This window comes from Fopius arisanus, unplaced genomic scaffold (assembly GCF_000806365.1).
Source record: "Fopius arisanus strain USDA-PBARC FA_bdor unplaced genomic scaffold, ASM80636v1 scaffold00091, whole genome shotgun sequence".
Lineage (NCBI taxonomy): Eukaryota > Metazoa > Arthropoda > Insecta > Hymenoptera > Braconidae > Fopius > Fopius arisanus.
The window spans coordinates 35,628-49,046 of NW_011887830.1; the positions used below are offsets into that span (position 1 = coordinate 35,628).

The 13,419-nt window shown below is 32.7% G+C and overlaps 2 protein-coding genes across 3 annotated transcripts in view; one reads left to right on the forward strand and one right to left on the reverse strand.

Moving 5' to 3' along the window:
• Positions 1 to 5,134, reverse strand: part of sky (GTPase-activating protein skywalker) — a gene marked incomplete in the record, with an annotated part of 40,067 nt that extends 34,933 nt beyond the window's left edge. The window contains 1 exon segment of the mRNA XM_011311597.1: positions 4,598 to 5,134.
• A 2,566-nt stretch (positions 5,135 to 7,700) lies between these two features.
• Positions 7,701 to 12,335, forward strand: LOC105270569 (sodium/potassium-transporting ATPase subunit beta-1-like). Of its 2 annotated transcripts, XM_011311598.1 has the most exons (7): positions 7,701 to 7,880; positions 8,732 to 8,929; positions 9,761 to 9,883; positions 9,959 to 10,131; positions 10,899 to 10,994; positions 11,624 to 11,789; positions 12,161 to 12,335. In XM_011311598.1, exons 1-7 carry the CDS (start codon positions 7,748 to 7,750, stop codon positions 12,250 to 12,252), a joined length of 981 nt encoding a protein of 326 aa, XP_011309900.1. In that variant the 5' UTR covers positions 7,701 to 7,747; the 3' UTR covers positions 12,253 to 12,335. The 2 variants fall into 2 exon arrangements, with proteins under 2 accessions (XP_011309900.1, XP_011309901.1); XM_011311599.1 differs by lacking the exon at positions 8,732 to 8,929.
• Positions 12,336 to 13,419: the final 1,084 nt, after the last annotated feature.

Genomic DNA, 13,419 nt, shown 5'->3' on the forward strand with positions numbered 1-13,419 from the left:
AAAATCCTCTAGAAAATCATTTTGTTAATTAACAACTTGAATGCTTTCATTATTATTATTATTATTATACTCTCGATAAGTATTAAGTTTTCGTAATTTTTGGTAAGACCATCATTAAGACAATCTATTAGAGTTCTATTGGAAATCTACGAATTTTATCGGATGATATTGGTGATTTCTGTAAACAATTATCCAAGTTAATTATGAAAGTAAATCAATATAGATCATTCGTGAATTATTTTCAATCAATATTTCAGAAACTCCAATAAAAATCCCGCAACACCACAATTTTTCATTGATTCCCTATTGATATCTGGTCGATTTCAGAATCATTTGAGATAATCGATAACCAAGACTTTTTAGACGCCACTAAATTAGCAACAAATAATTCATTTATTCAAAGTATTCAAACGATTGAATCTCATCATCATTTTTTCCACTGAAATTCTCGAAGAATTTCCGTATCTACCGAGTCCACCTGACCAACAAAATCAAAATATTTGTTCACGAGACGATAATAGCTGTCTACTAATTTTGTTGACAGAAAATTTATATGCGTAGCGCGATAATTTCACAACAAAAATAATGGATTATAGCTGTCACAATGATTAGCTTCAGAATCAAAATAGAATATATAGATCGGAGTTCCTGTTGAAATTCCCCAAAAATTACAAGAGTAATTCGGGAGAAATATTCAGTTGTAATTATCAATAACTATTGACTGATTATTACCATTAATTATTACTGATTATTAGTTTTTTCTAATGTCCTATTCTCGTGTGAAGAATTTTGATTGTTTCCGAAACATTAATAATTATCGAGAGTATAATAATAATAATGTAAGCATTCAAGTTGTTAATTAACAAAATGATTTTCTAGAGTATTTTAAATTATAATTATTGAAACTTAATTAGGAATTACTGGCAACGCTTCAATTTTATTGATCGATTTTTCCTCGATTTTTTCAATTTTCCTTCAATTTTTTCCTCCAAAGAAAAACGTCAGAAAAAATATCTCTGAAAAAGCTCGAGATAAATCAGAAAAATGTTCGCAAATTATTTAAATTCCCATTCTAATCTTAAATTTCATAATTTTTGTTGATAAAAAATTAAATGTTAGACTTTTTTATTAAAAAAGTGACTCGTTAAATTCGATACATTATCATCGATAACTCTCGATGGAGTCGATGGTATTGAAAAATCGAAACGGCGTTATAAAGATTGATATTGATTTTATTTAAACAAAATTACGATTTTTCAAAAAAGTGACTCGTTCAATTCGATACATTATCATCGATAACTCTCGATGGAATCGATGGAATCGAAAAATCCAAACGGCATTATAAAGAGCTTATTGAGTACTTCAAAATCGTATACAGAATGTTCTCATAAATTGCACGAAGTACAACAATAATTAGCAATAAACGTGAATTTCAGATTGAATTTCAGAGCAAATATCCCATAACAATGAAAAATTAAAAAAACTTGAATAGCTCTCCAAAACGAAAACTAAATCAGTTATAACTGAAAACAATTCCAAAGAACCAAAAATGTTCATCAAAACGATATATAATTATTCCCATTTATTTGCATTGGAAATCAGAAAAATTGAACGAAATTTGAAATTTATATAAAACATGAAAATCACATTTCCACGTTCAAAACGGCATAGCTCGATGAAAAATGATGGGAATCAGATAAATGACGAATGATTTTGAAGCTTATTTAATGATCTTTCAAACGCGCCCATCATCTGCAACCTGAATACAATAGAAAGAGAGGAATCATCCAAAAAAACCCGAAGAAATCTCGAGCATTATTGACACAGATCATTCAGTTACGAATGAATTGTCCAAAAAACAAATGGAATTCGCCTCGCCTGAATATTTTCCAATGAAGACCCATAAATCATTGATACAACTGCAACAACCAATCGTCTTGCTACCGTATAAATATTATTGGAGGTATTCTGGATCACTTGAAAAGCACTCCAAAAGTATAAATATATTGAGTTTGGTCAACGCCAAATGCAACAAGCATCTTGAGTCAAGATAGGAGTATCGTTTGTAAATAGCTATGAAAGATTTAAAATGAAATCTAAAATTAGTAGCAGTTGTGAATGCATGGGTAAAGGCACGTAGAGCAATCGCTGTTGCTCGGTAACAGAGAGATGGATTAGTACCACTTGTCATCTACCATAATACCTCTTCCAACTAATAAAAAATTCATTTGTTTGCATCATCATCAGTGTCATTTACCTACTCAATATCCCCTGCTAAATCCAAATCACTGCTCAATTCCCCAATAATGGGCGAATTGTCAAAATAATCAGCATAACTGCAGTTTAAATTGCAGGTGTTAACATGGCATAACTCCAAATCACATGACTGCCTTCATATGAGCCAGAGAATTTTATTTTTCTCTTCCTGGGAAGAAACCTGAAGCACGACTCGATCCAAAATTTATCGCGTCAGCCGATAAACAATCAATCGTTTTCAACAAGCAACCGATGCATAATCGGAAGATCCCGAGTTCAAATCCCAGTCTGGACTATCCGATTTTCAGTAATTTTTATTGTAAAAATTATATCGAGATCCTGTTCCCCTTCCTACCTAATCCAAATCCTATCCAACGACTCCTTAGACGTCACAAAAATGTGGAACGCTATAAAATCATCCCGTTTACTATGTAAAAAATGATTGTCATCAGGATGGTCATCAGGAAATAAATCGGGATCACTCTAATGTTCAAATATCATTATCAACCCATAAAAACGGGGAACAAGCTGGTAATTGTATCCGTTCAATTGCATCCTTTCCAACGACTACTCTTTTTAGTAATTCTTGTTGTTAATAGATTGACTCAAGGATTTTATAATTATTAAAAATTTGAGTCTGACTGCATTGAGATTTTAGAGAATTAGTTAAGACGTTATCTGCATTAAATTAGGATTATTTTGAGATTTGATCAAGAAAATGAATAAATATATAAGATAATATTAATATTGTTAATTGATAATACAACATGATAATTCCTCAGTATGAGAGTTTACTATAATTTAAATTTTTATGTTAAAATCGGCGGGCGTCATTATGTCATTTAATGAATAGTAATTTTAGTAATCTTTCTGCTTAATCGAGGGACCATCGCAATCGACTTATTACGCCGTCATTGAATTCATATGGCTGATCATTTTTTGACGTACATCACAAAAAAGTTGAAAAAAAAAATCTATAAAACCATTTGCTGGAATTGGACAACGAATGACGCGATCTCCATTATAATCTGATGCAATGGAGAGGCTATTGATACCAACTTTTAAGTGACAACTCAATCCCTTCCGGAATAACCTTTTGAGAAAACGTTGAAAGATTGATTTTAAATAAAAAAAATATTCACACCTCACAAAGTCTAGACTAAATTTCATCTGAATTTATATGAACGAGTACAACTTATTGACCCTAAAATTCATGGAATCCCTGAAGCCTACGTGGAGGATAATAAAACCTACACCTACACCCACACAGACAGTATAATCGGCTTTGCTAGCAAGACCAAAAACAACAACACTCAAAATTGGATAAATCCAAATGCTCCACCCATACGAAAACAAAATAATCGAATGGTCAATAAACTGGTGGATCGCTGATAAAACGATAAAACTTGATAATCTTCGAGGGTTTTCCTGAGATGAAAAATTAAAACTGAACAATGAAAAATGAAAAATGAAAAATGAAAAACGACAAATGAGAAATGAAAAATGAAAAATGAAAAATGAAAAATGAAAAATGAAAAATGAAAAATAAAAAATGAAAAATGAAAAATAAAAAATGAAAAATGAAAGAGCGCAACTCCAGTTTCGGTAATGTAAAAGATAAAAAATAGTCATAAGGTCGCGGGATGTTACGCGTATAACTCTGACATTGCCATTAATGCGGATGGAATATCGTGGTTTTGGATTAACAAGATAAAATTGAAAGGGCGGAGCCTGGGGTATAGGGGCACTGTAAAAAAGCCCAAGAGCTCAAAAGAGCTTTAGCGACCTCGCACGACATATCGTCGAGTAAAACCAACAAAAGCACCAGAGAATTGACACATATTACCTTACAATGTAAATCCCTGACAATCCTCCCAACCTCATTAGTAAATCCACTCAACAATTAGAGAGCAAATCTCCAATAATTACCGGAGGGGTTGAATACCATCACGAGACTGAAATGTCAGAGAATTCAGCGCTCAGGATTCGATAAATAATCCCATTTTCTTTGGCACTAGTACGCATGCAACAATAGCCCCGGGGCGAGCTAGATGCAAGGAAAATATTTTTAAATAATATATAAATTGTTGAAAAATGGAGTTATGGATTATTCACTGATACGTTATCCTTCTGGCAGATGGAATTGACAACCATTTGAGGATTCACTCGTCGCCAAACAAATTATTAAAACTGGTGTGACTAAATCTCCAAGACCTCTGATGACACCTCGAAATCGAGATTATCACTGTGATTAACGCCTCAACAACAGCGAAGGTGAATTATTGAGCGAGATAGACATCACCTAGACACAAATCCATCACAGTACATATTTATCACCCACCATGTACACTATTATTTTCCATTTGAGAATCTCAGCTGTACATTTATTTTACTCTGCCATTTCCTTGGAGACTCTGGAGTTTTAACACATTTTTTATTCCACTTAAATTATCTAGACCAACCGGTGATTTTAATTTATTTAAGGATAAATTGAATAGCGTGAATAATACCGTGAGTACTGTGAGTACTGTGAGTACAGGGAGTACAGGGTGATGGAATGAGCTTCTCCACTGAATTTTATTAATGTTTTCACCTTGGTGTTGGCCACGGATTTTTCAGCTTTTTACACACGAGACACGGCGAACACTTGAATTGAACTCGATTTCGTCGGGGAATGGGTTTACTTGAGTTGTTGGTTGTTTCAACTGACTAATGCGAATTACACGAGTACTCTTATGCTGACTTTATGGCTGGTTACTTACGCCCCCGTATTGCGCGTTCAACCGCGTTCAAACAGAGGTTGTCATGTAGGTATTTGTAACACACAATGAGTTGATTCTCTTTTTTTTTTATCACCACTTCTTCAACACTCGCCCAATGATCAGATTTCCGCCATCTTAGGAGGTTGCCTGGCAGGGGGCGCCACCTGCTTCATTATTTCTTATTCCTCTCCCACTCTTTATTACTCTTTACATTTTTTCCAACAACCCCTTTTTTTCGATTATAAAAAAAATATGGGGATTGCTATTTATTTGTTGTTGTAAGTGATAACAATAATTGAGAGAAATCGTTTGAATACTGGGGTTCATTGTTTATGATGCTGGTTGGGGTGATAAAATATTTTATGATGAGATGATTCATTTCTTTTTTGGGGGAGGAAGGATTTTTATTTTGGGGGAGGGGAATTTTTGGATTTTGAGGGGTGAGATCAGGAGGGATTAGTCGGGATTTAGTTAGGATTTAATTTGGGTTTAATTTAGAAAGGAATGGGAATTGATTTTTTGGCGAATTTGCGAAATTTTGGATGAGATTTTTAATTTTGGGGCGGGGAAGGGGGGGGGGGGTAATCCATATTTCTCAGTTTTCTAGTTTGAAGAACTTTTTATTTCAGTTTGAGGGGTTGAAGTTTTTTGAGATTTTATTGATTTTGGGGTGGGGATTTATTTTGGAGGGGTGGCATTGGATTTTATGGGGTGAAATTTTTTAAACTAGTGTATACGGCGCGCTATGCGCCCCCAAGGTTACATGTATGGGGTATTATCATATAAAATCTTCATCTAAAATCTGAATATTAAAAGAATCTTAAGTATCTAAAAAAATTAGTCATAATTTAAGTTTTCTTCTTTAATTAAATTCAATTGATAAATATAACAATAATAAACAATTATATATAATAGATACTATATATATTATATATATATATATATATATTTATTATTTATATGAATATATTAATATGATATGCATAGCTTAGCTATGCACCAAAAAAAGCTGACAAAGAACGTTACATGCTTTTTTTTTAAAAGGGAAAAGGGATGTAGACTTTTGAGTTTTTTAGTCCGATGAATTTTTGGTTTTCTTTGAGGGGTTGAATTTTTAATTTTGAAGTTTTAGGGGAGGGGAAATTTAGACTTCATGGGGGAAGGATTCTAAGACAGCCTAGACTTTTGAGATTTTCAATTTTAAAAGGAATTATGATTTTAGTTTGAATGCTTATAATTTTTGGGAGGTTTCAGAAATTTTAGGGTACAAAAAATCTTGGGATTTTATGGGGGGAAAATATTGAATAAAAAAACTTAGAAAACAAAATTTTTTTAATTGAATTTTTTTTTTTTAATATTTAAAAAATAAAAAAAATAATTTTCGAATAATGAAGGGGACAGGGTGATTCAAAGAGGATTGACTGGAGTAGAGGCTCAGTTCTGGGGGTTTGAGTGACCCCAGCGGCATCGTAGTACTGCACCCCAAGAGAGGGAGGGCGCCACACGCAATGGGGTGTCGTCCCGTCAGCCGACTCGGTAACTGCCTCAGTAGCAGCCCCGCTGTCAGAGGGATTAGTTAACTGGGTGAATTTTACTTTACGAAATGTTATTTTATGTTACGAAATAGGTATTCACTGAAATTGAAAAATTCAAAATTTTCAAAAAAGTATCAGGGGAGCATGAAAATGGAGAAGGTATTCACTGAAATTTGAAAATTCGAAATTTTTGAAAAAGTATCAGGAGAGCATGAAAATCGAGGAGGTATTCACTGAAATTTGAAAAATTCGAAATTTTCAAAAGAGTATTAGGGGAGCATGAAAATCGAGGAGGTATTCACTGAAATTTGGAAATTCGAAATTTTCAAAAAAGTATTAGGGGAGCATGAAAATCGAGGAGGTATTCACTGAAATTGAAAAATTCGAAATTTCCAAACAAGTATCAGGGAAGTATGAAAATCGAGGAGGTATTCACTGAAATTTGGAAATTCGAAATTTTTGAAAAAGTATCAGGAGAGCATGACAATTGCGGAAGTATTCACTGAAATGTGAAAATTGGAAATTTTCAAAAAAGTATTAGGGGAGCATGAAAATCGAGGAGGTATTCACTGAAATTGAAAAATTCGAAATTTTCAAAAAAGTATCAGGGGAGCATGAAAATCGAGGAGTTATTCACTGAAATTGAAAAATTCGAAACTTTCAAAAAAAGTATCAGGGACGGGCAGACACCCCACCATTGGTGAGGTGAGGTACAGTGCCGGTGGGGTCATTCAAACCCCCCACTGAGCGGCTCAGTTCTGAGGGAGTACCTCACCCCAAGAGAAAGAGGGGGCCGCACCCAATGGTGGGGTGTCTGCCCGTCAGCGGACTCGGTAACTACCTCAGTACTTTCCAGTACTACTGAGGCAGTTACCGAGTCAGCTGACGGGCAGACACCCCCATTGCGTGTGGCGCCCTCCCTCTCTTGGGGTGCAGTACTACGATGCCCCTGGGGTCACTCCAACCCCCAGAACTGAGCCTCTACTTTAGTCAATCCTCTTTGGGGTGATTTGTGGTTCATTACAGGTTGATAAGAGGAATTTTCAATGATTTCTGACCTATCGACCTCAGAGGGCGCAGCAGCTGAAGGGGGCTTTTTTTGAAGTGTTTTCAGAAGTTTTTCGGGGTTTTGATGAAGGATTGAGGCTAGAATAGGCATTTTTTCTGTGATTGTCGGATTGTGAGGATTTCTAGATGATTTTGCATGATGAGGCATACTACGAGAGCCGAAGGCCCGTCGAGGATTTGGGGACTCTTGGGAATTTCAAGAGGTTTATTTGGAATCCACAAAAACGGGCATTTTTGGATCGCACTGCTAAGGAATGGGGTAATCAATGATTATCATTATATATTATTGGATACTATTAGATTATCGTATGGAGGACTTTCATTTGTTTAGGGTGAAGGACCAGGGGTAAGGGGTGGGTGATGATTGAGAAATTCTATGCGTCGATGAAAGATTATTTTTGGCAAATTAATTTATTGTTATCAACCCTTTGGATTCTTTCAATTTTGAGTTTCCAAGGTTGCGGGTGACAATAACTAGATATATGGCCTTGAAATGCCGAATGTATGTATTTATATATAGGTTTTTTTTTATTTAGTTCACACAGGCTCCAGGGGTTTTTTGATTTTAAAAAATATTTAATGTTTAATATATATTTTTTTTTAATAAAAATATCTTTATATTTTTTATTTAAATGTTCGGGTCAATTTAGAAATTTAGTGTAGATTCTATGAGATATGAATATTTTTTCAAAAATTCATTTTTCAATCGTTTCTTAAGAGAAATTTAAAAAAAATGCTAAATGTAGGAAAAATTCCACCGAAATTTCTAGTTTTTCGTAAAAACATCTGCCAAAAATCCAATTATTTATTCATTAATTTTCTCTTCGTTCATGAACTAGTTTAAGATGTTAACCAAAAGCCACAATTTTTTAATAAATTCACATGATCCTATCATGATTTCTGCTGCCATCGCGAGAGCACAGAATTCTCACAGAATTTTCAGAATTTTTAATAAAAATCTTTCTTAAATGTTTATCCTTAATATAGAGCAAAAGTTTAAATCACATCTTCAATTTTTATATGAAAAAAAAATGGTAAAAATGCGCTGATTTTTCCTCGATTAAATCCATGAAAGCTCTTAATCGCTTGATTACTTCCGGATTCGTCTAGCTACAGTAGCATTGTTCTACTTGTGTTTCTTCGGTGTTTTATTCTCACTATTTGGTCTTCAACTTTGGATCACACTTGATTTTCTGGCCGATCTGGAGCGACCGTATTTGAAACACACCAGTCAAGTCCCTGAGGAATTATTCCCAGCAGGACGACGGTCACTTTTCCACGCGCCATTGATCAAATTTGAAAATCCCGGTAAAGTTTATAGTGAATAATAGTTTTCAGTTCCAAAAGTGCAAAAAAAAAAAAAGAAATAAGTACAGCATAAATTTCCAGATTATAATTCTGCAAATATCCCCTGAGAGAAGGAATTTACCATAAAAATAGTACAGAGAAAAAAGGTCACATGTCCAAATATTATTTATAAAAATATTATTGCCAGAGATGCATTACAATAAATGCATTACATTAATATTCAAAATTTGATATAATACATCAAAATAAAAGGTATCACAATATTTTTTAATATTCTTTACAATATAATTATCTATTATTATTTATCACAATTATTGTTATTATTTTTATTGTTAAACATACAGAAATTATGATAAGAAACTAATAACTAATAAAACCAAGAGAAATGCGATTAAAAAAATGTCTAAAATATTTTCAGATGTATTATATCAGCAAATGATATTATAGTGCGTGATATTTCAATCGGTAAAATTTTGAGGCGTAATATTTTCATTAGTATTGATTTTACAATTAATTTTACTCTCAGTAATATTTAAAGGTGATACCGAATAAAAATACGTTAATGAAATTTACTCAATAAAAATAAATTAATGTGAATATTTGCAATTGAAATTGATGGATTTTCTTGTAATTAATAATCTCATTTGGGAAAAGTAATTATTTCCCTCAGTGTAATAAAAGTTACTTCTCATTTTCAACCTAGTTTGACTAATTTCCAGAATTTTCAGTGGATATTTGCAAAATATTGTAGAGTTTTCCACTCGACTCGTTATATCTGAAGATAAAGATAATGGCAGTAAATAATTTATGACTGATTTGATGAATTAATAGGTGTGGGATTTGTTCCGAACATAATTCAAACCAGCACATCTTCGCCAATAATTTGGATCAGCGACACAAATGATAATGGAAAGCCAGAGCGATATGTAACGGCAATTGAAAAATTCTTCTCCGGTAAATTACGGCCAATTTGGTATAACAAAGTTTATTTGTTTTATTTATTCAATGACAGACCAATTTTTCATGTAGATTACAAGCGAGATAGATCAAATTACGACGCTAATTGCTCCGACAGAGGATTGCACGTCGTTGCAAGGACAAAACCATGTTTTTTTGATGTCACTGCACTTGGCAATTGTTCCAAGCCACCATTTGGATATGAATTGCCTTATCAACCTTGTGTTTTCATCAAATTTAATAAGGTAAATATCCCATTGTTAACTATTTTTGGCATTTACCATATACACATTTATTTTGACATATTTTACATAGCTGTATCAACCTTTAGGTTTAGATGAGCTTAAATAGAAAAGATATGGAAAGTTTGATGAGGTAATGTCAATATTTGGTAGCTTTCGGTGATCTTCCGCGTATGACTCTCGGTGGTCTTTCGCGTATGAAACGTGTACTTGGCCGATACGCTACCGCGTATCTCGATACGTTGCGGTTACAAAAAAGGTAATTGTCAACAACGCCCCCCTTTACTCAATTTTCCTGACTTATAGTTTGAGACCTAGGTTGTATCTTTTGAATTTATATACTTCAAGTCACCTCATCTCGTAGAGGATGTGTACTCGTGTAGATATACACTGAGAAAAAAATTTTCTTTAGCCAATCATATTTATCTGCCATCAGTAAATCTGGCAATCACTGTGTAAATACTCCCATAAGACTTACTAATGCCGAATATATTTTCTTGTAGTCCGTAAAGATTATAGACTACTTTTCTGCTCCGACTTTTAAGGGTATATGTTCACTAAAATTTATAAATTAGGTTATGTCAAATAAATTCAAAACCGCTTGATGTGATATGATTTTTTGACGGAAATCAATTTAATGTTTAGCGTTACTCAGGGCTTGCGACGGGGACGCAGATGTATTTTTAATATTCTTACCTGATGAAAATATAATTTCAAGCATGAGAATTATATTGAATTTTAAGATTATTTTTATCTATTTTTCTCATTAGAGATTCGACTGGACGCCGAATTTTTATAATAATACGTCCCAGCTGCCAAAACCGATGCCAAATAATGTTAAAGAAATGATCAAACTGTCAACGGAGGTAATTTTTCCACTACTTTTTTTACTATAATTTTCTGTAACGCGACGTCAAAATTACGGAAAACTTTATACTGAAAAAAAAATTTAGTAAAATGTAGTAAACCTATTGGTTTGCAACAAAAAATAATTGTTTTATTATATTTTTGAAGTGAGTCACTCTTTAAATAATTTAATCATTCGATAGATTAGGGCTAATGTGCTGTTTCTTAATGAATATGCTGTGGAACTAAAAAAATATACTCATGATAATTATCGAAAATTGTTATCGAAAATAGAAATATATCCACGAATCATTTACTTAGTGACTACCGAGAAGTTTAAAAATATTTTTCTAATAATCTTAATATACAATGAAATTAATTAGTTGTTTTAAACAAATTTATTCAATTCAATATTTATTACTCACAATCATATGTATAATTGTTACATTCGTCAATTTCATTTTTTAGTTTCAAAACAATTTTTTTTCAAATTAACTAAATGTTTTTCACGGTTCAGTGAAATTTCATGTTCGCCTCATGTTACGTAATTTTCCGTGAATCTTTCTCTGTCAAGTCGATGGTCATTTGACGGTAATATGACAATTGACGGGATAAAATGGAAAATACACAACTTTTTGGAAATTTCTAGGGGAAAGTATGGTTGTCATGCAATGGAGCAAAAAATGTTGATAAGGAGCACATGGGGGTTATCAGTTATTTTCCATCCGCGGGATTCCCCTTTTATTATTTTCCATTCACTGGACATTCTCAGTACCTCTCCCCAGTGGTGGCAATCATGTTTCATAATTTGACAGGTAATTTTTCACTTGAGAATAATTCACACAAAGTTTTAATCCCCAAAACAGAATTACTTTGATAAAAAATTAATTTTCATTTCAATGCTGTGAAGTTCGCTAAACATTTCTATTGGATTTTGATTGAACTATTCAACTACTTTGAAGACTATTAAATACTTCTTTGGCAAAACTAGAAAAATTAATAAATTAATAGAACTTTGAAATGGTTTAAATATATAAAATAAGAATAGAGCAAGTGAAGAAGGTGTAAAACACATATTTTGTAACCAGAGAAAATAAAATATTATCATTATTATTAAATACTTTTTGGCAGACTCTAGGCAAATTTTTAATTTTCTATTTGTTGTTAACATTCTTTCCCATTCCAGCGAATCGACTGGTTAATGTTGAGTGCCACACGTGGGCAAAGAATATTGGGGACAGTCTTGCGTTGGATTTTCAAATTGTTATGTTTTCTTGAGAGAAGAACCTGTCCTCTAGAAAAAATTATGAAAAAACGAGAGATCTGCAGTCAAACACGAAAGATATTCACAATCATTTCAATCTTCGATGAAATACACTTTGAATAAAAGAAATTATACAAAATAAAAACAATTCGTCATTTTTTAATAATTTTTAAAAACCCACAGAACTATGAGCAATAATAATTAATATATTATGTAATTTTCATTGAGTAATTAATATCCTTTTTTTGTTAATATTGAAGTCAGCGTTGAATAAAGTTTGTTTAAACCTTGATTACTTAATGTTATTATTACCATGGTTATTATTATTCAATTCATTACTATTATTCATTATAATTAATTATTATAATTAAAAATAGGCGCGCGGAGGTCGTGAGTTCGATTCTAATCGGTAACAATTTCTAGTGTTTTCCTTTTCTCGGCTTGATTGTCTTGATTGTGATAAAATGGAATAATTACTATTATTGATTAATCATATACCTAGAAAAAACGAACCGTAAAGTACGGACAATAAAGTGTAATTTAACAGTTGTCTGATTTCCTAAATTACGATTTTTAAAACGTCAATTACGCGATATAAATCGTAATTCGCGGTTTTGAACCCGTAACTTATGATGTCATAAACTTCCTGTTGGTTTTCGGGGATTTCCCTGTCTACCAAATTCACTCTTTCTAAGTTTTATTTTCTCATTTAAGTAAGGATAGTTCATAGCCACATTCTCCGGGATTTTCCTTGGTTGTAAAATCATCAATACAAATATCATCAATCAAAATACACTGACTAGAAGGGGTCAGAAAAAAGAAAAAGAAAATATTTCAGGGAGTGGAAAGAATTTTGTCCTCTCCGGGGCAACTGAGTCTAACTTGTAAATACCTCTTTAGTCTCTTGTGCCTTCTGTCTGTCAAGTCTTAGAGATATTCAAAATTAAAATCATTTCTGAAAGTTAAGAAATGTGTTTGCTTATTTAATACCATAATCCAATACTTCCTAAATTACGTTTGAATTCCCGCGTTTTATGCGCGGAGAGAAAAATTCAATAAAAATTACGTGGCAGTTTCGTAATCAGAAAAAAAAATTCATTAAAAATTACGAAAGAATTACACACTTTTCCACTGATCTCTTTCTACTTTTTGAAGGTCAATAAAAAAGTGCCCAACTGTTT